The 25,453-nt window shown below is 39.1% G+C and overlaps 1 protein-coding gene across 1 annotated transcript in view; it reads left to right on the top strand.

The window, feature by feature from the left end:
- The first annotated feature begins 207 nt into the window (after positions 1-207).
- Positions 208-25,453, top strand: part of Prelid2 (PRELI domain containing 2) — an 82,001-nt gene continuing 56,755 nt past the window's right edge. Inside the window, exons 1-4 of the mRNA XM_026384445.1 lie at positions 208-363; positions 12,960-13,017; positions 15,333-15,406; positions 16,931-17,091. Coding sequence (XP_026240230.1) covers positions 289-363; positions 12,960-13,017; positions 15,333-15,406; positions 16,931-17,091 — 368 coding nt within the window. The 5' untranslated portion in view covers positions 208-288. The remainder of the gene's footprint in view (positions 364-12,959; positions 13,018-15,332; positions 15,407-16,930; positions 17,092-25,453) is intronic.

The following is a 25,453-nucleotide window of genomic DNA, read 5'->3' as shown; positions in this document are numbered from 1 at the left end:
CTGCCCTGGGCCTTAAGGGCTGAGATCATGCGTCCCTGGGTGCCCGGGCGCGCTCCCGTGGCTTTCGGTTCCTGGGCGCGCCCCCCGTCGCCTGCCATCTACTTAGGACGTTGGCGGAAGGGGACATGGGCGTGACCTACTGTCTGTTTCTCTGAATGGACAATAAAGTTTGCAAAGTTTGAAAAGGCAGAGGAAAGTCCACGCCCCTGGTCGCCTGGGCGTGGGTGCCTGTGGCCCAGGCAGAGCTCCGGCTGCTGTGCGCTGGCGGAGGTGTGGTCCGTGGCGGGGATGGGGATCACGGTGGACGTGCACCAGGTGTACAAGTACCCCTTCGAGCAGGTGGTCGCCAGCTTCCTCCGAAAGGTACCAGCCCCCTCTGTCCCGGCCCGGGGCTCGCGTTCTCCCGCCCGGTCCCTGCAGCTGGCGCTCTGGTGCGCCGCTGCCAGCTGCGCTCGCTCAGGGGTCCTCTGCCCCCGCGGGAATCCGACCCGCGACCGAACCACCTCTCCCTCCACCGCGAGTGTTGCTTCTGGGACGTACGGGGAGAGAGAGGGGGGCGGGTTTCCTCGAAGACTCCCGGGCTCGGATGAGAGCAGAGACACCGTGCAGGGCATCACGTCCACACCCCTCCCAGCTGAAGGGAGCAGCCTTGGGCAGAGCTTCACTTCATCGACTGACTTGTGGATCTTTCTAGTTCATCACTAACCCCTTAAAAGCTAACCCCTTAAAGGAGGCTGTTGAAGCCAATGTCCTTATTTACTTAGTATTCATTCTACTACCTCAACACTTTCTCTTTTAACAGCTGTGGGACTTTGAGCTTATCCCTTACCCTCTCCCAGCCTTAGTTTTGTAATCAGTAAAATGGGGCAAATGTAAAATGGTTTTTACATTTGCACAGAGTGGTTGTGAGAATCCAGACAAGATATTTCATGTGAAATGATTATCACAGCGACTGATTATTAGTAAGGGCTCCAAAATATTACTTTTTTTTTTGGAGGGGGTGGGAACTGGGGATTGAATTCAGGGACACTCGGCCACTGAGCCACATCCCCAGCCCTATTTTGTATTTTATTTAGAGCCAGGGTCTCACTGAGTTGCTTAGTGCCTCACTTCTGCTGAGGTTAGCTTTGAACTAGTGATCCTCCTGCCTCAGCCTCCTGAGCCGCTGGAATTACAGGCGTTGCGCCACTGCTCCTGGCCAAAATATTACTGTTGTTTATACTCTTGAAATTGAGAACCTTATCAAAACATATCAGGCCCTCTTGTATCCCAGCCTTGGAGTGGACTACAGTCTGGTTCTATCTTTAGTTAGTTTTCTGGTGACTTTGGCCAGGGGTCTTCTCCCCAGGACTTAGTATCCGCAAAATGAGGGTGTTTGTACCAGATGATCTTTTAAGTTCCCTTTCAGCTTTCATAATCTTAAGCAAGATTTAAAAAAATTGCTGTTTGCCTTGGGCAGTAGCCCTGGATAGTGAAATCATGTACAACCTGGAAGCAAAGCTCAGGGCAATGCTGGGAGAGATGAAGGTCATTTCTTTAAGTGATAGGGCTTGGCCTCTATTGCAGGTAACATAGTTGGGGACCCAGGTTACTGAGGGTTAGAATGCTGGTTAGCATGGTGTTGCTTCTGAGGCCTTTTTTAGAGGGAATGTCTGCATGTTGGTATTGTTTATTGATTCCATTAGGTATTCAGTAGAAATCTGATAAATGAATAAATGAATGAAAGAATAAATTATGTTCTTATGTAGACTTTGCTTTAGGCCAGGCATTTAGGCTTAAAAAAGGTGTAGCCAAAAAGCTCTCCCCTGTTTGTTAGGATGAGCACTTTAGAATATGGATTCTCTAAGGCCACTTGTGTTAGCCAGATTTTCATCAAAATAATGAAATACCTGAGAGAAATAACTTGCAATGAGAAAAGGTTTGTTGTAGCTCATGTTTTTGGAGGTTCCAGTTCATGCTCAATTAATTGATACTATTGCTTGGGCTTGTGATAAAGACAGCACATCCTGGCAGGAGTACATGGTGGAGCAAAACTGTTCTGAGCCAGGGAGCAAAGAAGAGATTACGGAGGGAACTGATGTCCCATAACCCCCTTCAAGGGCTTAACCCCAATGACCTAAGGCACTTCCACAAGGCCCAACCTTCCAAAGCTCCACCATCTCCCAAGAGCACCACCCTGGGAACCAAGCCTTTAATAAATGGGCCTCTGGGGAACATTTTGAGATCCAAACTGAAGCACCACCACTCCTTTGCAAAACTCTTCTGGGTTGTTGTCACAGAGAAGTTATCTCTTGCTCCTCAAGACTCAAGAGGTACTGACCATCTACAGGCTCGGATCCCGGTGGTGTCTTATTCTCCAATTAGACTAAGCCCTTTCTGGCCAGAACTCACTCCTGCAGAAGCGCATATTGCAGTGCCACACTCTTATTCATAGAGTACTCAGGAAAATGTTTTTCTTTCATTCAATAGGTATTTTAGATACTGCTGTGTGCCTGCTCTGCCAGGTCCTAGAACACCATAGGAGGACAACAGGCAGGCTACCTTCTTATGAAGCTGATGATCTGTAGTGGATGAGACCACCATTATTAAATGATGAAGTGAACTATAACTCCAATTAATGATGACACAAGGAAAACACATGGTGTTGTGACTGAGTATGGCAGGAGGCCGGCTAAAGTCTCAGAAGGTGGTCTTTAGGGAGGCTTCTGTAGGGAAGTGGCATTTGTGAGATGATGGCTGAGGCCTAAATAGGAGTTTTCTAGGCAAGTTGTGTGTGTGTGTGTGTGTGTGTGTGTGTGTGTGTGTGTATACGTGTATACACATGTGTGTACCCTTTCCATATATTATCATCTTTACTCCTCCCACCAGCCTCAGGAAGTTGTTATAGCTGACTTCCATTTCACAGTATGGAGAAACTGAGGTTCAGAGAAGTTTAAGCAATTTTTTTTCAAGTTCCTGCAGCCAGCAGGCAGGATGGCCAGGATTTCTAGCACATCTGCCTCCAAAGCCCATGCCCCTAACCGGCAGGCACTGCTGCCTTGTGCATTCTGAACACTCAGAAGAGTACTAAAGTAATAAAATATTTCTTTTCTTTTTTTTTTTTTAAATAGAGAGAGAGACTTTTTAATATTTATTTATTTATTTTTTTAGTTCTCGGCGGACACAACATCTTTGTTTGTATGTGGTGCTGAGGATCGAACCCAGGCCGCATGCATTCCAGGCGAGCTCGCCACCGCTTGAGCCACATCCCCAGCCCTAATAAAATATTTCACAATCACCTTGATCTTGGTCTCCTTTTGTGCAGTCTGCTCAACTGGGTGGACCTGTTGTCCCTTACATAAAGGTACAGCTTTGATGTGTGTTAGGATGAGAACATGGAGTCTTCTAGTTATTCATTGCTCTGTAACAAATCACTCCAAAATTTAGTGACTTAAACCTATGATAGGCTTTTTTTTTTTTCTTTTCTTTTTGATGCAAGGGACGGAACCCAGAGCCTTGCATGTGAGGTAAGCACTCTATCACTGAGCTACATCCCCAGTCTCTTTTATTTTGAGACAGGGTCTTGTTAAGTTATTGAGATTGGCCTGGAACTTGCGATCCTCCTGCCTCAACCTCCCGAGTTGCTGGGATTACAGGTGTGCACTACTATGCTTGGCTATGATAGGTTTTTAATCCTCTTGGTTCTGTGGGTTTTTTTATGTGTCACGTAGTATAGCTGATGTCACTGCTGTGATTACATTCAGTTAGAATCTGCTATGCTGCTTATATGATGCTCAGCAAAGTGGCTGCATGGTGAATAAGAACCACGGAGGACATTTGGGAAGGTACAGTCCTTCAGAGGTTGCCTGGGAGGAGCTATGTGACTTTCTGTGGTGTCAATAAATCAATTTGTGTTGAGAATGTTCACCTTATATTATTTGAAGCCACGAACTAGATGTCAGTAGACATTGTTCAGTTCATTGGAGGGATGGATAGCTATGGGAAATAGTTTTCACAGTGCTTTCAAAGATTAGTGGCACTATACTACAAATTAAGAAAGGCATCATTTAGGGGTCTTCTCCATGAACTTCTTAGAATAAGAAGGGGCCAATGGAAAGTAAACAGAGCTGTGAATGCAAATTAGAAGAGCATCCTCCTTCCTCTAGGTGCTCAGTGGCTTGTGCTCAGTGGCCTGCTTGACTGGAGACCTTGTTCATTAAACAACATACACACCTTGAATAAAACAGTCCTGCTTTCTCATCTGTAAAATGGTAATGCCTTCTACCCCATCTACCTCCCAGGATGGTTTTGAGGATGAAAAGTGTAACAGCTTGACAGCTTGACACATATATGCTTTTTTTTTTTTTAACACATGAAAGTTTATTTGTCAGAGCTCTGGGAGAGAGAGGCCCCACATATGCTTTTTATAAGCCCCAAATAGTAAGAATTGTCTTTCTTGAAAAATATGCTTTTTTTTTTTTTTAGCACGCGTGTGTGTGTGTGTGTGTGTGTGTGTGTGTATTTTTCTCCCATAGGAAACTACCTGATGGAAGCAACAGTTATATGATGTTCTCTGGGAAGCATTTAGTCTGATTTTGTACAATGGTATGTTTGAAGCCACTTTAGAACTGAGGAAGTTCTAGTTTAAATAGAATCTACTGATCTATGACTTTTGGTATGTTAGGACTTGCCTTCCAAGTTATAATACAGTACTATTTTAAGACCTGAAGAATGCTTGCTCTTCTTACACCTGCCTGTTGAATACCACAGGCAGAATTTTAGCTGCAGGATCTCAAAGATAAGAGATATTTTGAAAACAAACAATGCAATACTCTTTGTTCGTGGAACATAGTGTTTCTCAATGAACTCTTCGTGGAGGAATGCTACGAAACCCACAATGGTTTATTCATCAGATGCTAAACTGTACTTTCCATGAACTGGGATGTCAGTGCTCTTGACAGTGTGTTTTGGTTTCTTTCTTTGACTCTTAGCTTTCTAGCTCTCATCTCTCACAGCTGTTTCCTTCCTTTTACTTAAAATCATCTACAAAAAGAACACGTTGTATAGATGGAGGTAGCAGTGTGCAAGATCTGACTGCTCTGGAAGCCTGGATAGGCCTTTTGAATGGGCTTGCCTTTTCTGAGCTGGAAGAAAGGGAACTTCTTATATTTCATTTACCTGGAATTTGAAGTCATTAAAAAGGACCTTAGAGAGACGTTGTATTGACTGGATTTTCTTGTTTCTTGTTTATACCTACAGGAGGCCAGACAGGTCAACGATTTTCTTATTAGAGAGCCTTTCAGGTGGACTGTGTGCTATAGGCAAAAGACTCATTGTAAGAGTGTAAGCTATCCTGGGCAGGGATTTTCGTCATTTGCTTTGCATATATACCAGGTACCCAAAGAAGGCTCAGAAACATGTCTTTACCTTGAATACTGTAGTAAAACAGACAGAGGAAAATAATCTCTTTGCTTCAAAACATGACCTTGGGTGTTATTAATTCCAGTTGGGAGCCTATGTGCTGAATGAAATGGCATGAGTGTTTACTACCCCCTAAGCTCATAAAAGGGATTTATGATTGGCTATTTCCATTTAGAGTAGGAAGATGATTGGGTAATTAATAATGTTTCCATTTCTGATCTTATCTTTTCTCTCTTGCAAATCTGACACTTACATGTGTGGAAAATTTCTCCCTCAAGAGTGCCAGAAATATTTAGGGTGAGCATACATTTCCAAAATAAATGATCTGATAAACCATAGGCTTAGCATAACATAATGGCTATTTATCTTTTTTTTTTTTTTTCACGTCTGTCCTGGACTTTCTTTACTTCTACTTCCTATTCTCAGTTCTCCTAGAAAAGAAAGCCTGACTTGAAAGAGAAGGGCACAGATGGGAGGGGAAGGGGGTCTGACAGGTTGGAAAGCTGCCATGTGAGTATGGACAGGTCCGTTCATTTTACTCTTCCTCAGTTTCCTCACCTTCAAAACAAGAGTAATAGGCTGGGTGCAATTGCGTGCCCTTTTCATCCCAGCAACTGGGGAGGCTGAGGCAGGAGGATCACAAGTTTGAGGCCAACCTCAATTTTGTGCGACCCCTGTCTCAAAATAAAAAGGGCTGGGGATGTAGCTCAATGATTAAAGCACCCCTGGGCTCAATCCACAGTACTGCAAACAAGAATAAAACGAAATAGGAGTAATAGTAACTATCTTCTGGAGTTGTTGGGGAAATTAAATTGGACAATGCATATACTTACATACAATATGACTAACTTAATGTTGGCACACAGTAGGTACTTTTGTGTGTGTGGTGGGGATAAACCCAGGGCCTCGTGCACTACTAGCCCCACAGTAGTGCTTTTAATGTTCTTCATAAGTGATGGGGATAGTAATAATTTATTGAGCCCCTTCCACGAAGCTGAAAATGAAAAATTGAGAGAAGTAGTCTGTACAAATCTTTACTAACTTGGAGTAACAAAGGGGAGTAAGCATGAATAAAGATGCTCATTTGAATGGTAAATTATTTTTAAAACGCCATTTAAGTAATTTTTAAGTGTGTTTTGAAACTTACCTAGTAGAAACTGTGGCTTAGTGTATGAAAGGAGATTTTTAATTATCAAAGTATTAATAGTTATACATTCATTAGGTTTTTATTTGGCATTCTAAGTCTGCACTGTTTTGACCCTGGGAGATGTGAAGATAAATAAAACATGGTCTTGTCCTCAAGGAGCTCATTGTCAAAGGAGATGGAGAGGAATATACTCAGTTTTGTGATAAATGCTTTCTCAGGGACCATATTGCAGATCTGTAGTGTAGGGGCAAGATTCATATTTGAATTTAAGTTTATAAGAGTTTTTAAAGTATCTAGAAACAGTCTGTTACCTTCTTTAGGAGTAAATATTCCCTCTAGTCCTTTCTTCACCAATACAGTGCTTTCCCCAATGTGAGTGAAAGGGAAGAACTAGGGAGCTGTTGTATTTTCTTCAAATTCTGAATTGGTAAAGCATGTATTAGAGAAGTTGAAAGCATTATCTTCGAATAATTTTTCAATCATTTAAATGTTTTTGGATTGTGGATAGTTGCTAGAAATAAACCTAATGCTGCCCTGCAGTAGATCTTGAGGCAAAAACCAATGTCTTGATTCATTCTTTAGTTCCACAGTCAGCTGTGTTTGTTGAGTATGAGCCTGGTGCTGGTGTCAGACTTTATAGGAGCTTCTTTCCTTTAATTCCTGTAACAACGCTTTGAGATAGGTGTTTATTTTAGTTTTATGATGAAGAAACTAAGGCAGATCAAAGACGGTTTGCCCAAGACTCTCACGAATGCACTTCTAACTCGGTCTCTTGGATACTAAAACTCATTCTTTTTTTCAACATTGTGTGTCTAAATAATTTTAGTTTTGGGCTGGGGATATGGCTCAAGTGGTAGCGCGCTTGTCTGGCATGCGTGGGGCACTGGGTTTGATCCTCAGCACCACATAAAAATAAAATAAAGATATTGTGTCCACCTAAAGCTAAAAAATAAATATTTAAAAAAATTTAGTTTTATTTTTAAACCTCTTAAGTAGAAACAATTTGACAATCATTGCAAAACCAAATTATTCCCTTTCTCAGCTTCCCCAAACCACAGCAAAATTTTTATTTTTTATTTATTGTTTTGGTGCTAGGTCTTGTGCATGCTAAGCATATGTTCTACCACCAAGCTATACTCCCAGCTCCTAATTTTAAAACCAGGATGTTATCATTGCTTAAATTCTAGTAACTAATTTAGAGACCTATTCAAATTTTGCCAGTTGTCCACTAATATCCTTTTTCTAGTCTAGGATCTAGTCCAGGATCCTGCATTGCATTTAATTGAAATGTCTTAGTGTCCTTGGTGGTGGGCAGTTCCTCAGTTTTTCTTTGTCTTTCTGGATCATGGTGCTTTTGAAGAGTGCCAGTCAATTATTGTGTGACTTTGTCATTTTTATTTTTACTTTTTTGGCTTTGCTGGGAATGGAACCCAGGGTCTTGCACGTGCTACACAGGTGTTCTACCACTGAACCACATACCTAGCTTTTTGATTATAAGTTTAAAAACTTTGGGTTAGCTGGGCATGGTGTCCTCTGACTGTAATCCCAGCTTCTGAGGGGCAGAGGAAGGAAGATTGTGTTTAAGCCCAGTCTGGGCAATTTAGTGAAACCCTGTCTCAAAATTAAAAAAAAAAAAAAATTATAAGATCTGGGGATATAATGCAATGGTAAAGCCCCCTTTGGTTTATGCATTTGTTTAAAGTTGAGATAAGAGAATTTTCCTCTATATTTCAATTATAAACTATCCTTTCAAAAAACTTCACTATGCCATTTGCTGGTTTTTGGGACATTTTTGAAAGAGAGGCTGCTGCAATGTTGGGTGGCCTTCATTGAGAACTGCAGTTAGTTTGGGGCAGGACCTTCAAGGAGCGCCTGGGGTTTACCACCCTCACTTCACCAGAGGTGGCATCATGGTCTACATGTCTGGGCTCCTTGTCCTTTGTTCTTTCTGCTTCATCATTATGTTGACATGAAAGACCAATGAACAGCTAATCAAAATATCTATTGACTTAAATGTTTAGTCCTTGATCATCCGAGGTTTGATTAATCAATGACTCATTTGATCTTCATGTAAAATCAGGTTTGCTTTTCTTCCAAGATAGAGTATTTCATGGAGCTCACAAAAAGGGATTTGGCACAGCCCATGGTGGTTTCTTTCTGTGGCTAAACACCAAATCTCTTTTCAGCAGTTTTATTCCTTTGCATATACATGTTTGGAAACAGCCTGGGTAGCAGATTCCCTTAAAGCTTACAAAGCAAATGTGTATATGCTAATATGCAGACTGATTTTAGGTCCTCGTGGCCTGCTTTGCAGGACTAATCAGAGATCTGTTAGCTCACCTGCTACCGTACTCTCCCATTTGAAATTTGGTACATATGACTCCTTTTGAGGTCATTGACCCTTTTGGTGTGTGTGTGTGTTGGGGGGCAATATTACAAAAGGAAGGCACTGACTTCTGAGCTTTTTGGAAAGTTGATACTTTAATAACTCCTTATTTTTGAGAGTAGGTTTTCTGAATTATGAATTTTACCCTCAGCAAATAAGAAAATTAAATGCCATTTCTTCATAAAGCTTCATCCACGGTTGTATGGAATATATTTCTATAATTAGACGAACTCATTTTTTTTTGTCCTCTTATTTTTCCCAATTGTGTTGGTTTTAATGTATACTCCTCCCGCTGCATCATTTAGTGTTTGGCCTCTGACCTTTTAATAGGTAATAAATAAATAAGAGCAGGAGTGTATGGCCACCAAGGAAAATCTACATTTTGCTTTTGCTAGACTGTTACATATACTATGTATGGTGATTTTTGAATAGAATTATATCTTGGGAAAGGGAAAGGAGTTATCTTATTCGTTTTGGAAAGAAAGTAAAAATTATAAGTAAAATAAAAATAAAGTCAACTGCACCTTGAAAAATCCCTCAAATCACCCATAAAACATCTTATACCTAATGATTGTGTGTAGCTTTATGGGAAATTCTTATGCACACTGCAGATTGTGATGTGCTGAACCAGGTTCAAGGAAGACAAGGGCTTTTGGCCGAAATCTAGGTTATCAGACAGACCACTTTGCTTTTAGGAGCCTGCAGTGTGGAATGGGAAAGGGAGAGTCCCAGTGAGATCCTGCTTGTCTGGGGGCTTCACACCATTAGGTTTGTAACAAAAAGACTCCATGTCTTAATACTTATTAAAAGTTTTTTTTTTTTTTGGTGTTGGGGGGAAGGGGACTAAATGAGATTATGTACATGGCAGCCTCTATCTAATGCAGAGCACCCTGCATGGACAAAGTTAGATGCTCAGTGAATCTTCGATTGAATAGATTCTGATCTGGCTCAATGAATTACATATCACACTGTGCTTGAAAAGGTTTTCAGAAAAACCTGGCCACCTGTTTACTGCCTTTCCAGGTTGGTGTTCCTGCTGGTGATCTCTTGGAGCACCTTCCCTTTCTCAAATCCTTATTATTGGCCTTTAGATAAATTTTCATGAATTAAAACATGAATATTCAAGTTACCACAAGATGGCGTTAGATCCTTTCTAGTAATGCCAGGTAGGAGGAGCCTCAGTTCAATATTTCTTTAATTAAAAAAAAAAAGTTAAAATATGTGCCATTCATGTCATGGTGTAATGGTATTTAGCTATTGCACATAAACCCCTCATTTCTTTTACCAATCTTGTATAGAAATTTGAGGCTCATGCCTGTAAAATGCCAAAAGTAGTTGTGTAGGAAAATGACTTACATCTTGCAAATGATTATTTCCTACAGAGAACAGTTCATGGTGGCTATGTTCAGTTAATAAGATTTCCATTTTACTTTTGTTATTTACAAACATTGTCTAATGAATGATCCTTAAGCATTTTACAATGCACTGTTCCATGGGGTTTCATTTGCTTATTATCCTTCAGTCTGCTTTATTTTCTTCTGAGCAGAACTGACCTATTTATTTATTATTTGTTTTCCCAATTAACCTATAAATCCTGTAAGAGGCCACAGTTTTGTAGCCACATGCTATATCCTGAGTGCCTGGAACAGTGTCTGGCATGGTGTATTCTCAAAAAAACTCGAATGGAGAAAAACTAGAGAGTTTCTACTATTATTGAAATCAACACCTGTGTATTAGTAAGCAGATGTTAAGATTATGTAAAATCATGAAGTATTTGAGTTTACAGTCTTTAGGAATTTTATTGACAACTCAGTGAAGTATCAGAACTTGAAAACTTTTATCACTATACTTCCATGGTGACTACATTTCTAATTTCTTCTGTAATTTTATTCAGTGTAAACAACATGTAGCATATTTATAATATGATATTCAATGAGGATTTATTTGTGGGTATACAGTGAGCAAACCAGAATGTAGTACAGGAAACAATCTTAGTTCCTTTAGTGTGCAAGTTACAATTCTCACACACGCACACATGCTTCTCAGGCCTTGGGAGTCTCAGATTCTCCCCTGCTTCAAGGTTCTCGTGTAAATGAAGGTCTCTTGTGCTGAGAAGTAGAATATCTAAACCAACTCTTTTGGACATGTGTCTGTAAAGGGCTAAACTTCAGAAAACCGGTTGTTTTAATTTTGAGCACTACCTTTCCAGGGATAAAATGAATGTTTTTAAAGCAGTTTATAAAAACCATGTTTTTTGGTCTGGGAATATAGTTCATTGGTAAAGCATATGGAAGTCCTTGGATTCCACTCCCAGTACTGCAGAACAATCGAACGAACTAACAAACCATGTTTTTCATCAGTTAACCAAGATTGCCATTGCCAGAATGGAGATGGGAGTGACATTGCCAATGTGGAAGGTCTGGTGGTGTTGAGACAGCTGAAGAGTGAGAAGCTACCTGCTTCCCAGACTAGTTCCCGAGGTCACTCACTCACTCAGCAAATAGTTATTGGGAGCTTCCCATGTGTGCTGGTCAGTGGAGAAATGGAGTAACTGAAACAGATGACATCCCTGCCTCATAGAACCAATGTTCTAATCTAGGGTCTCTCTGCGGCCACAGATGTCTTTAAGCATGTGTGAAAGTGACAAATCCTTCTTCCTGAAAATCAGCTGGTCAGACAGACTCTTATAAACAGAGAGACAGGTGTACAGGTGCAGGTACACACACACACACACACACACACACACACACACACACACACACACACACCCACACCGTTGCCTGCAGTTGCTGCTGGGAAAGACCCACATGCACAATTTCCTATTCCATTTTTCAGGATTCGGGGGACTTAAAGCTCAAGTTCTTCAAGTGAATGGCCCCTCTGCTCTCACCCCTTAGCTTTACCTCTTGCTCAGCATTTTCTGTTGCCCTGAATAAGACTTTCTGCTAATTTCCTTTTCAAATTTGATCACATGAGAGGCAGGAAACCTGGGGAGGCCTGGGCCCAGGGGCTCAGGGCCACCTGATTTATGACTTTGAGGGAGTCACTTCTGATCCCTCCACCTCTCTCTCTCCACATCTGAGTAATGGAAAAGGTTGGGTTAAAGTAACTGGTGAGGTAATTTCATGGTAGGGTAGGAGGACTGGCTTTGGAGACAGGCAGAGAGGATCTGGGGTAAATTACATTATCTCAATATATTACTCATGAACTCTTTTGAGCAAATAATTTAATTTACAAACCAATCCTTATTTCTCACATATGAAATGGAAAAAAATAACACTCCATGGAATGTTTTGGAGAATTAAATGAGATAAGGTATGTAAATTGCCAAGGATAAAAATGGTAGCTATTATCAACCTTATTACATCCAAATTGTCTTTCAAGAGAATTCAATCAGCAAATTAAATATTTATAAAGCACCTACTATTTCCCTGGCATGGTATATGTCTATGATCATTATCCTGAGATGCTAATCCAGCTACCAGGCAATGGTTATAGGACAGTAGTGAAGGAATTCTCTCCGTATTAAACAGGCCTGGTTTAATCTGCTCACTCCAGCAGAGGCCAGGTGGGTGACTTTAACCAATCCAATCTTTATTCAGTATCCATTTCTGAAAAATGGGGATAACGACTTATAACCCATTCCTAAGAGAACAGCTGTTGGATTTACATGGGATCATGCAATTAAAGCATTTAGACAGTGCCTGGCACGAAGAACTCTCTTGATTTACATTAGTCTGGCTCAGTATTGATAGTATTATTATTTGTTAATTAGTCTAACCTCACCCCCCCCACATACCCAGGGCTATGTTAGAATTAAATCTTCCCTGGATTTCATACAAGTCCAGGCTTCTCACTTATCCAGGCCCAATAATGAAATTAAGATCCTTGATTCAAAACTGGCCTTTACCGAGAGGTTGCTTGGCAAATATTTATGGATCCTGCAAATAGCTGTGGTTTCTACGACCTAATTCACTTTGGTTAAAGATGAATTGTAATTCTTCTTTATGTTTTTTTTTCATTTAGTATCCAAACCCCATGGATAAAAATGTCATCTCTGTAAAAATCGTGGAGGAAAAAATAGGTAAGTCCTCTGAGTGTACCCACTCATAAGTGATGATTGTCAGGTGACATCAACTTTTGCAAAGATGTATGTGTGCAATTCTCTTAAGCAATTCTCTTGTCACTTTTCAATGGTAAGACTGAGCTGCAAGCTGGCTGCAGTGGCACATGCCTGTAATAACAGTGGCTTGGAAGGCTGAGGCAAGAGGATCATAAGTTCAAAGCCAGCCTCAGCAACTGAGCGAGGAGCTAACAACTCAGCAAGATTCTATTCCTAAATAAAATACAAAAAAAAAAAAAAGGGGTGGGGATGTGGCTCAGTGGTTAAGTGCCCTCGAGTTCAATCACTGGTTCAAAAACAAAACAACAGTGAGTTACATCATTGTAATAGGTAACATTTTGGGTTACTTTATATGTGCTAGGCACTCTTACTTCAATTATTTAATGAATGAAGACATTGATATATAGAGAGGTTAAATAATTTACCCTAAATCTAATGGCTATATCTTTATCCTATGATTGTGTATTATTTTGTAGATAGAAAAACAGGTGTGATTAACAGCATATTATGAGATGTGACCAGAGAATGGCTTAGATTATGGACTCATAAATGTACTTGACAATGTGTTTCAGTGTTGGTTAGACCAATGATGGCTCATGATGCCTGTTTTGGGGAGTTCTATTGGAATATATTCACACTAATTTATTTACCTATTACTGCTTCCTTTCTGTAATGGCAGAGCTGAGTTATTTTCAGCATAGACCTTAATGCCAAATTATTTATGGCTCTTTTCAGAAAATTTCTGACCCCTGCACTAGAGCTTAGGCATCTCTCCTGTTCTTTGTCATCTTTATCCTCAGTGGAAACGTTGTCCCTGCCGTTTGAACTCGAGGAATGGGCAGCATGGGAAGCTATGACAATATACGTCTTCAATGCACAAATGTTTGGAGTCACTGAGACTGCTGTCTAACATGCCCTGCAGCCTTCTTAGAAATCATGAGATGCTGCTGCTCTGAGGCCCCCTCTGTGCTTGATAGATGTAAAGCTATCTTTTGTTTGTCAGGGTATTTTCTGTACTTCTATAGTTAGATAAATATATTTAAAAATTGTTTTCTCATGTACCTGCATTCAACGTAGGATTAAGTTTTTATCTGGCATCAGACACTCCTGACTCCCAGTCCTGATTTGTACTACCTCCATAGCTTAACTTTCGGCAGGCTCAGTTTGTTCATCTGAGCTCCCAAGTAGTAAAATAATCTGGTTTTTAGGTTGTTGTGAAGATCAACATTGAGAAACCAACATGCACATTCTAAAATGCTCTAGGAGTATTAATTATAATGTCTGTCATTGTCAAGGGCATCTTTGCCTCTGAGAGTAGCTCATCCATTTTAAGAGTGGAGATGACATGGCCAAAGGGAGTGCCAACAGGCAGATGGTTTTACAATAATTCTGGGCAGTCAGGATGTTTGCAACCAGGGTCAGGATTGTGACCTGCAGTGTAGTTGAGTTCCAGTAATTCTCAGAGCAAATAATAGCACTTCAAAGTTTGTCATTTTCTTTGCCTCTGTCTCCCTTTTCCTTAACTCCCATTTATTGTGTTTTTTATATACCTGGCACTATTCTGGAAACTTTCTACATAACAGAATCATTCTGTTCCTAGGGCATCAATTCCTCTCTGAGCAAAGAGTATGGCTTATATAATTAGTTGTAGGCTTAAACTCTGGTTAGAAATCTGTGCTTCAAAGTGTGGTATAGATGCTGACAGAACCAGATTCTACATCTTTTTTTTTTTTTTTTTTTTTTTTTTTTTTGGTACCAGGGATTGAACCCAGGGGCTCTTAACCACTGAGTTATATCCCCAACCCTTTTTGAGATAGGCTCTCACTAAGTTGCTGAGGCTGTCTTTGACCTGGCAATCCTTCTGCCTTAGCCTCCCAAGTTGCTATTATTACAGGTGTGCACTACCATGAACAGCTTAGATTCTCCATCTTAATGTAAAACCTTCTCTTTATTGGAATTGAGCAGGAGGCTCACGGGCCGTCGTCACCGGAGCATTGACATTGATAATCCAGAGTAGCACACAGTTTGTGATTCTTTATCCTTGACTTTAGCATGTGCATTGTGAGTTGTTCTAAGTTTCACCCTCAATGCTTGAACATAGATAGGGAATACCTGTGACTTGGCAAAGAAGAGAGGTGAAGGAAACTGAATTTTGAGTTAAACATTTTTTCTAGGAATTATACATATAGAAAATTGAGGTTGACTTTAAAAGATTTACGTCAAGAATATCTTTTCTGAACTTAATTTCTTTTTGAGTGTGAAATTTTCTTTTCTAGATGAATCAACAGGAATCATCTATAGAAAGAGGATTGCAATCTGCCAGAATGTGATTCCAGAAATTTTAAGAAAGGTAAATTCTTTACAAAATTTAGTCACAGTAAGTGTAACACTGAGTAGCTTTTAACAGTTTTGGAGAGAGATATGAGGCAGAGCCCTGGACTGTCCTACTCCTCCCACCTCATTGCTGCTCTTTGGAGGAGGAAAGCCTTGTCTTATCCACCCTGCTTTTGGCAGATGCTGCTGGAGACTCTTCGTCCCTGTCTCTGTCTATCTCTTCTGTGAAGGAATCTTAATGGATATAGAGATGTTCTACGAGTATTAAAGATACTTTTGGCATTTTGCATGAAGTGATATTGTTTTCAGTCTGTATATGGCTAAAAATGACTCAGGTAAACATGATTAGAAGGGGGAAGTTTGTAAATATTTAGTCTGATAGTAAAGAAGTTAAAAGCTTCAGTTTCCTAATTCACTGTCAGAGATGAGTAATTTCTGAGAGTATAATGTTCCTAGTGCCCTATGTAAATCTTTTTGTGTATTTCTGTGCAATAATCTTGTTGATCGTGAAATCTTCATGATAGCAAATTGTCTTCTCTCTTTGAAATCCTTTAAGCACTCTGGTGATTCTTTGTTGGAAAAAGGTGAGTGGAAAATTTTAATCACTTGGCTTAAACCCTAGAGAGACTTGTGACAAGAGTCTTTTTGCAATTATTAGGAAGTAAGAGGAAAGCATTATGATACACACGTCTAAAAATGCCTCGGATGGTTGTTTCCACCTGCAAGAGATTCTATGTGTGATTTAGAACTCAACTCGGCTCCTGCTGATTAGCTTGCAAATTAAATTGCTGCGCCAATACGTAGGGAAAATGGCAGCTTCCATCACTCCCCTATCGTGGATTAAAAGACTCTGTCACATTCTTAGTAGAAAGAAAGCTAATATGTCAGTGAAAATGAACTTTCTTTTATTTTCCAGATGGTAAAATGTGTTACACTGCAGCAGCAAATTATTACTGGCTTTTTCCACCGAGTGCATACCCTGCCTTTGCCCTATACACTCACTTTGAATCTATTATTTAGAAAGGCATTCAACTTGGTCTTGTATCTCAATTCTTAAATAATTTAAGGATACCTCTGACTTGTACAATTCTGCCTTTGTAGATTTCCATGTCTTCTCCACCTAGGAAAGCATACAGTTCTAGGTATTGGACGGAGTTTAAAATGAAGAAAATATTTTACCAGATAGCACCCTGCATGTGAGCCTGTAAGTGGGCCCGATTAGAATCCATCAATTTAAGAAGGCTATAACCAGCCCTAGAGGAGACACGAAGGAGGCTTGATAATTTGCTTAGTGTTTAGCAGTTAGGGAAATTGGGCCAGGCACCGTACAGCTGACATAAATCCTGGGCCATTTGCACGTCTTTGCCGGCTCTTGGTAAGGTCGTAGTGTGTTTGATTGCCAGGGGCTCAGCATTGGTGGGCCGTCATCTGTATGTCAGGGGATCTTGGCCTCTTTATTCCCCGAGACTGAAAGCAGCTCTCAATTCCCTGCATAACTGCACTTGTTAAATTGAGAAAGGCATCCTTCCTCTGTTGGCAGGTGAGCATTTTAAAGGTCCCTAGTATCCAGTTAGAAGAGGAATCGTGGCTCAACCCTCAGGGAAGAAACATGGCTATTCAGAGTCACTGCCTTACGTGGACACAGTATGCATCCATGAAGGAGGAGTCTGTCTTCCGGGAAAGTGTGGAAAATCCAAATTGGTAAGGTCACCTCTGTGTGTGTGTGTGTGTGTGTGTGTGTGTGTATCTGTGTGTGTATTTTGGGTGCAGGGGTGCACAAATGAGCATGTATATTAAAAAGCTATTATTCTGTACTTCTGACCTCTGCTTACAACTCCTTAAATGTCACATAATTAGTTTCTTGATCACATAAGTAATAAATGAGTAAATATTTCTTTGGAGGAAAAATGGTGGAGCTCAACTCCTCTGACCATCTCTTTCAATTTTGGTGTCTTGTCAACCTCTCCAGAGGCAGTAGAATATTTTAATTTGTATAATATTCTTCTAGACCTTTAGCACTTAAGTACCTTTCATAATGTAATCATAAAGGCTGAATATATAGTTTTTTATATTGTTTTTACATACATGATTTTATACTGTGTAAATTATTTTACAACTTTTTTTGGGGGGAATGTTTCTGAGCTTTATCCATTTGAGACGTATATGCATGTATATATCTGACATATTCTTTTGCATAGGATTCAAGCCTATGACTACTCTACATTTTATTTAGTTACTTCCTTTGTGATAGACATTCAGATGGTGTCTAGTTTCTCTCTTTTACAAACAAGAACACAATATCTGTGAAGCATATGTCTCTTATAGGTGATCCCTTATACTACATTTGAGCATTGCTGTAAGTAGAATTTTTAAATGTTGCCAGGTTTGTTGAGAAATTGTTTACATGCAATAAAATTTGCTCATAATTTACAGTTCTGTAAGTTTTGACAAACATGTATAGTTGTGTTGCTAATCCTACAATTAAGCTATTGCACATTTAAGATATATATATTAATTATATATTACAAGACAATTCAATAGGAGAAAGAATATTCTCTTTGACATATGGTTCTGATACAACTGAATATCTACATATGAAAGAATGAAGTTGGATTCCTACCTCATGTCAAATATAAAATTAACTCAAAATGGACCAAACAACCTAAATAATGAAAAAGTGAAAGCTATAATATACTTAGAAGAAAACAGATATAAATTTTTGTGATCTTAGATTAGCCAATTTTTTTTAGATATGGTAATAGAAAACTAAGCATCAAAAGAAAAAACCATAAAATTGAAAAATTAAAAACTTTTGAGTTTCAAATGGACACTGTTAAGAAAGTAAAAAGATAATCAGGAGCATGGGAAAAGAAATTGCAAAACATATATCTGATAAGAGTCTAGAATCCAGAATATGTAGAGGACTATTACAACTCGATAATAAAAGGACAGTCCAATTAAAAAATTGACAAGATATTTGTATAGACAGTTCTTAAAGAAGATACACAATAGCCAATAAACCCCACAAAATTTGTGGGGATTATTTGGGAAATGCAAATAATAAACCACAGTGAGATACATTTCAGATTTTCTAGAGTAGCTATAATTAAAAAGACACATAATAGCTGGGCTGTAATCCCAGCTGAGGGATTAATCTCCTGTAATCAAGAGGCTGAGCCATGAGGATTGTGAGTTCAAAGCTAGCCTCAGCAATTTATCAAGGCCCTAAGCAACTCAGTAAGATCTTGTCTCAAAATAAAAAACAGAAAAACAAAAAGGGCTGGGGGAGCTGCGTGCGGTGGTGCATGCCTATAATCCCAGTGGCTCAGGAGGCCCAGAAGGCAGGAGGATTGCAAGTTCAAAGCCAGCCTCAGCACAAGTGAGGCACTAAGCAACTCAGTGAGACCTCGTCTCTAAATAAAATATAAAATAGGGCTGGGGCTGTATCTCAGTGGCAGAGTACTTGTCTAGCATGCATGAGGCACCGGGTTTGATCCTTAGCACCACAAAAAAATGAACAAATAAAATAAAATAAAGGCATTCTGTCCATCTACAACTACAAAAAAAAAAAATTAAAAAAATACAAAATAGGGCTGGGGATATGGCTCAGTGGTCGAGTGCCCCTGAGTTCAATCCCTAGTACAAAACACACACACACACATAAAAAAAAAAAAAAACAAAAAACAATAACAAGCATTGGGTTGGATATGGGGAAACTGAAACTTTTATACATTACTGGCATGATGTAGAATTGTGCAACCACTATGGAAAACAGGGTTTTAATGCCTCAAAAAGTTAAATATAGAGTTACCATTTGGCCCAGAAATTTTACTCCTATATGTATATTCTAGAGAAATGAAAACAAATGTCCACACAAAAACTTAAAAAACATTCATAGCAGCATTATTCATTATCCAGAATATGGAAACAGGCCAAATGTCTAGCAGCTGATGGATAATTAACCAAATATAATACACTCATAAAATGGAATAAAAAGGAAGCTTATTTATGTTACAATGTGGAAAACCTTTAAGGGTGTTATGCTAAGTGAAAGAAGCCAGTTAAAAAGGCCACATATCATGTGGATCATCCATGTATTTGAAACCAGAAAAGGTAAATCCAGAGTTAGAAAGTAGGTTAGTGATTGCCACTGGCTAGTGAGAGAAGAGAATAGGGAGTAACTGCTAATGAGTATGGAGTTTTTTTGAGGGGAATACAAAAAATATTCTGGAATTAGTGTTGATGACTTCCCAACTTTGTGAATATATTAACTTTCACTAAATTGTGCACTTTTTTTTTTACAATGTTTAGATTCCTGTAGTTTTGTGCTATATTTGAATTGTAGTTCATCCAGCTTCATTCTTTTTTTTTATTGGTTGTTCAAAACATTACAAAGCTCTTGACATATCATATTTCATACATTAGATTCAAGTGGGTTATGAACTCCCATTTTTTACCCCAAATACAGATTGCAGAATCACATCGGTTACACATCCACATTTTTACATAATGCCCTATTAGTAACTGTTGTATTCTGCTACCTTTCCTATCCTCTACTGTCCCCCCTCCCCTCCCCTCCCATCTTCTCTCTCTACCCCATCTACTGTAATTCATTTCTCTCCTTGTTTTTTTTTCCCATTCCCCTCACAACCTCTTATATGTAATTTTGTATAACAATGAGGGTCTCCTTCCATTTCCATGCAATTTCCCTTTTCTCTCCCTTTCCCTCCCACCTCATGTCTCTGTTTAATGTTAATCTTTTCCTCCTGCTCTTCCTCCCTGCTCTGTTCTTAGTTGCTCTCATAATATCAAAGAAGACATTTGGCATTTGTTTTTTAGGAATTGGCTAGCTTCACTTAGCATAATCTGCTCTAGTGCCATCCATTTCCCTGCAAATTCCATGATTTTGTCATTTTTTAGTGCTGCGTAATACTCCATGGTGTATAAATGCCACATTTTTTTTTATCCATTCATCTATTGAAGGGCATCTGGGTTGGTTCCACAGTCTAACTATTGTGAATTGTGCTGCTATGAACATCGTTGTGGCAGTATCCCTGTAGTACGCTCTTTTGAGGTCTTCAGGGAATAGTCTGAGAAGGGCAATAGCTGGGTCAAATGGTGGTTCCATTCCCAGCTTTCCCAGGAATCTCCATACTGCTTTCCAAATTGGCCGCACCATTTTGCAGTCCCACCAACAATGTACAAGTGTACCCTTTTCCCCATATCCTCGCCAGCACTTGTTGTTGTTTGACTTCATAATGGCTGCCAATCTTACTGGAGTGAGATGGTATCTTAGGGTGGTTTTGATTTGCATTTCTCTGACTGCTAGAGATGGTGAGCATTTTTTCATGTACTTGTTGATTGATTGTATGTCCTCCTCTGAGAAGTGTCTGTTCAGGTCCTTGGCCCATTTGTTGATTGGGTTATTTGTTATCTTATTGTTTAATTTTTTGAGTTCTTTGTATACTCTGGATATTAGGGCTCTATCTGAAGTGTGAGGAGTAAAGATTTGTTCCCAGGATGTAGGCTCCCTATTTACCTCTCTTATTGTTTCTCTTGCTGAGAAAAAACTTTTTAGTTTAAGTAAGTCCCATTTGTTGATTCTTGTTATTAACTCTTGTACTATGGGTGTCCTATTAAGGAATTTGGAGCCCGATCCCACAGTATGTAGATCGTAGCCAACTTTTTCTTCTATCAGATGCAGAGTCTCTGATTTGATATCAAGCTCCTTGATCCATTTTGAGTTAACTTTTGTGCATGGTGAGAGAAAGGGATTCAGTTTCATTTTGTTGCATATGGATTTCCAGTTTTCCCAACACCATTTGTTGAAGATGCTATCCTTCCTCCATTGCATGCTTTCAGCCCCTTTATCAAATATAAGATAGTTGTAACTTTGTGGATTAGTCTCTGTGTCCTCTATTCTGTACCATTGATTCACCCGCCTGTTTTGGTACCAGTACCATGCTGTTTTTGTTACAATTGCTCTGTAATATAGTTTGAAATCTGATATCGCTATACCGCCTGCTTAGAATTGTTTTTGCTATTCTGGATCTTTTATTTTTCCATATGAATTTCATGATTGCTTTATCTATTTCTACAAGAAATGCCATTGGGATTTTGATTGGCATTGCATTAAACCTATAGAGAACTTTTGGTAATATCGCCATTTTGATGATGTTAGTTCTGCCTATCCATGAACAGGGTATATTTTTCCATCTTCTAAGATCTTCTTCTACTTCTCACTTTAGGGTTCTGTAGTTTTCATTGTGTAAATCTTTCACCTCTTTTGTTAGGTTGATTCCCAAGTATTTTATTTTTTTTGAGGATATTGTGAATGGAGTGTTTTTCCTCATTTCCGTTTCAGAAGTTTTGTCGCTGATATACAGAAATGCCTTTGATTTATGTGTGTTGATTTTATATCCTGCCACTTTGCTGAATTCATTTATTAGTTCTAGTAGTTTTTTTGTAGACCCTTTTGGGTCTTCTAGGTATAGAATCATGTGAGCCGCAAATAGTGATAATTTAAGTTCTTCTTTTCCTATTTTTATGCCTTTAATTTCTTTCGTCTGTCTAATTGCTCTGGCCAGTGTTTCGAGAACTATATTGAATAGAAGTGGTGATAGAGGGCATCCCTGTCTTGTTCCTGATTTTAGAGGGAATTCCTTCAATTTTTCTCCATTCAGAATGATGCTAGCCTGAGGCTTAGCATAGATAGCTTTTACAATGTTGAGGTAAGTTCCTGTTATCCCTAGTTTTTCTAATGTTTTGAACATAAAGGGATGCTGTACTTTGTTGAATGCTTTCTCTGCATCTATCGAGATGATCATATGGTTCTTGTCTTTAAGTCTATTGATGTGGTGAATAACATTTATTGATTTGCATATATTTAACCATTCTTGCATCCCAGGGATGAATCCTACTTGATCGTGGTGCATAATTTTTTTGATGTGTTTTTGTATCTGATTTGCCAGAATTTTATTGTGGATTTTTGCATCTAGGTTCATTAGAGATATTGGTCTGTAGTTTTCTTTCTTTGAGGTGTCTTTGTCTGGTTTCGGAATCAGGGTGATGTTGGCCTCGTAGAATGAATTTGGAAGAGCTCCCTCTTTTTCTATTTCCAGAAATAACTTGAAAAGTATTGGTATTAATTCTTCTTTAAAGGTTTTGTAAAACTCCGCTGTATACCCATCTGGTCCTGGGCTTTTCTTGGTTGGTAGTCTTTTGATTGCTTCTTCTATTTCATCTATTGATATTGGTCTGTTCAAATTGTGTGTATCCTCCTGACTGAGTCTGGGCAAATCATATGACTTAAGAAATTTAGTGATGTCTTCACTATCTTCTATTTTATTGGAATATCGGTTTTCAAAATAATTCCTAATTATCTTCTGTATTTCTGTAGTATCTGTTGTGATGTTGCCTTTTTCATCCCATATGTTAGTAATTTGAGTTCTCTCTCTTCTTCTCTTCATTAGCATGGCTAAGGGTCTGTCGATCTTATTTATTTTTTCGAAGAACCAACTTTTAGTTTTGTCAATTTTTTCAATAGTTTCTTTTGTTTCATTTCATTGATTTCCGCTCTGATTTTAATTATTTCTTGCCTTCTGCTACATTTGCTGTTGTTTTGCTCTTCCTTTTCTAGGGCTTTGAGATGAAGTGTGAGCTCATTTATTTGTTGGTTTTTTCTTTTTTTGAGGAATGACCTCCAGGCGATGAATTTGCCTCTTAAAACTGCTTTCATTGTGTCCCATAGATTCCGATATGTTGTGTCTGTGTTTTCATTTATCTCTAAGAATTTTTTGATTTCCTCCTTGATGTCTTCTGTAACCCATTGATCATTCAGTAACATATTGTTCATTTTCCATGTGATGTAGGATTTTTCCTTCCTTCTTTTATCATTGATTTCCAGTTTCATTCCATTATGATCAGATAAAATGCATGGTATTATCTCCACCCCTTTATATTTACTGAGTGCTGAGGGCCATTGCCAAGTAGGAATGACGCATCGAAATTTCCTTGCCAGCGTACCCCATGTTAAATGGACTTGCCTTGGAATTTCACTGTTGACATTGCATGTAAGGTGACCCTGCTCAAGGACGAGGGTGGATCCAGATTTAAGGTGTAAGTATCCCGCTCCTTGGGTTTAAGGCGTTCCCGGTTTAAGGCATTCCCGGTTTAAGACAATGGTTTTTAGGGAAATTCCAATAGGGCGTTCCTGCTGCCTGAATTCCCGTTGAGTTCTTATGGAATGGAGAAAGTATTTGGGACGTCAATTGTGTGGGCAGATTTTAGATTTCCCCTGAACGTGTGTGGAGGCCGGTGTGAGTTCGGGAATAAAGAATTGCTGTTTGAAACTACAAAGCTGTGAGTGGCTCGTGATCTTGTGCCTAGCCAAGGCATTGGCAACTGAGGGTTGCCCTATGGCATAATATATGGTCTATTTTTGAGAAGGATCCATGTGCTACTGAGAAAAAAGTATATCCACTTGATGATGGTTGATATATTCTATATATGTCAGTTAAGTCTAGGTTATTGATTGTGATATTGAGTTCTATAGTTTCTTTATTCAACTTTTGTTTGGAGGATCTGCCCAATGGTGAGAGAGGTGTGTTGAAGTCACCCATAATTATTGTGTTGTGGTCTATTTGATTCTTGAACTTTTTTTTTTAATTTAGTTTGTTTCTCCATGATTAGCTTTCCCCCCGCCCTCTGTCTTTACTGAGGCACTTCCCACTGTTGGTTTTGGTTATTGTTTTTCATTTCTTCCTCGTGTAGTGTTTTGCTCAAGATGCAAACAGCTGTATCTTAGCCAGTTGTGGTGGTGCATGCCTGTAATCCCAGTGTCTGGGGAGGCTGAGACAGGAGGATTGTGAATTCAAAGCCAGCCTCAGCAACTTAGGTAGGCCATAAGCAATTTAGTGAGACCCTCCTTATCTCTAAATAAAATATTAAAAGGGCTGGAGATGTGGCTCAGAGGTTGAGCACCCCTGGGTTCAATCCCCAAAACCAAACCCAAACCAAAACAAAACAAAACAAAAAACTGTGAATCTTATGGTCTATAAATTATATCTCAATATGAGAAAAAATTATAGGGCTTGTTCTCAGGACATGAGTGTTTATGTTTCTATGATAAGAATTCTGTAGACTGGGTGATGTGAACAACACACACCAATTTCTCACTGTTCTAGAGCTTAGGAAGTCTAAGATGTAGGCACCTGCAGATCCAGTGTCTGGTAAGAGCCCTTCCTGGTTTGCAGATAACTGTCTTCTGTCATTTCCACAAATGGTAGAGAAAACAAGCTCTTTCTCTTTTTATAAGGACACTAATCCCATGATTGGGACTTCTTCCTTATCACTTCCTATAGATTTAATTATCTCCCAAAGGCTCTATCTGTCTCCTAATACCATCACATTATGGGTTAAGGTTTCCCAAAAAGAATTCTTGACAGGTGTGTGTGTGTGTGTGTGTGTGTGTGACATATAGTTCATAACATACAGATTGTGTCACATTGTCTTCCAGTGTGTTAATAAGACACTAATTTGCACTTATTAACAGCACATAAGAATTTTCATTTTGCTATAAAATACCCAGCACCTAAATTTTTGCCAATATAAATGGTAAGAAATAATTAATTCTTTGGAAATGAGTTTAAAAACAAAAGTAAAATGTCACAAGCAATAAATTTTAGTAATTATTGCTGTGAATTGTGATTTCAGGAGATAACTTATTGTGTTTTTGTTATTCTGTATGGCTTGATTTTTTTTTGTTATGCACCTTTTCATGGAAAGAGTATAGCCCTTAAGCCCAAATTTATAACTAAAATGCCCAAATCTAAAATCCATTCTTACAAGTCCAGCACTTTTCCAAATCATTACTGCTCCCATAGCTTTTAGACATAGAATGATAATTCTAGGATGTTCCAGCAGCCCACTGGATGAATGAGAATGTCAGGTCTTATTAGCATCACAGGTGGATTTGCTCTGAAATACCCACTGGTTTTTATTTCTTAGTTTCCCTCCTGGCAAGAGCTCACATAGGATATAGGTGGTTGGGATTTAGTGTAAA

Source organism: Urocitellus parryii, chromosome 1 (genome assembly GCF_045843805.1).
Source record: "Urocitellus parryii isolate mUroPar1 chromosome 1, mUroPar1.hap1, whole genome shotgun sequence".
Classification (NCBI taxonomy): Eukaryota; Metazoa; Chordata; class Mammalia; order Rodentia; family Sciuridae; genus Urocitellus; species Urocitellus parryii.
Note: the sequence above shows the minus strand (reverse complement) of the source record. Positions and strands in the feature narration are given on the sequence as shown.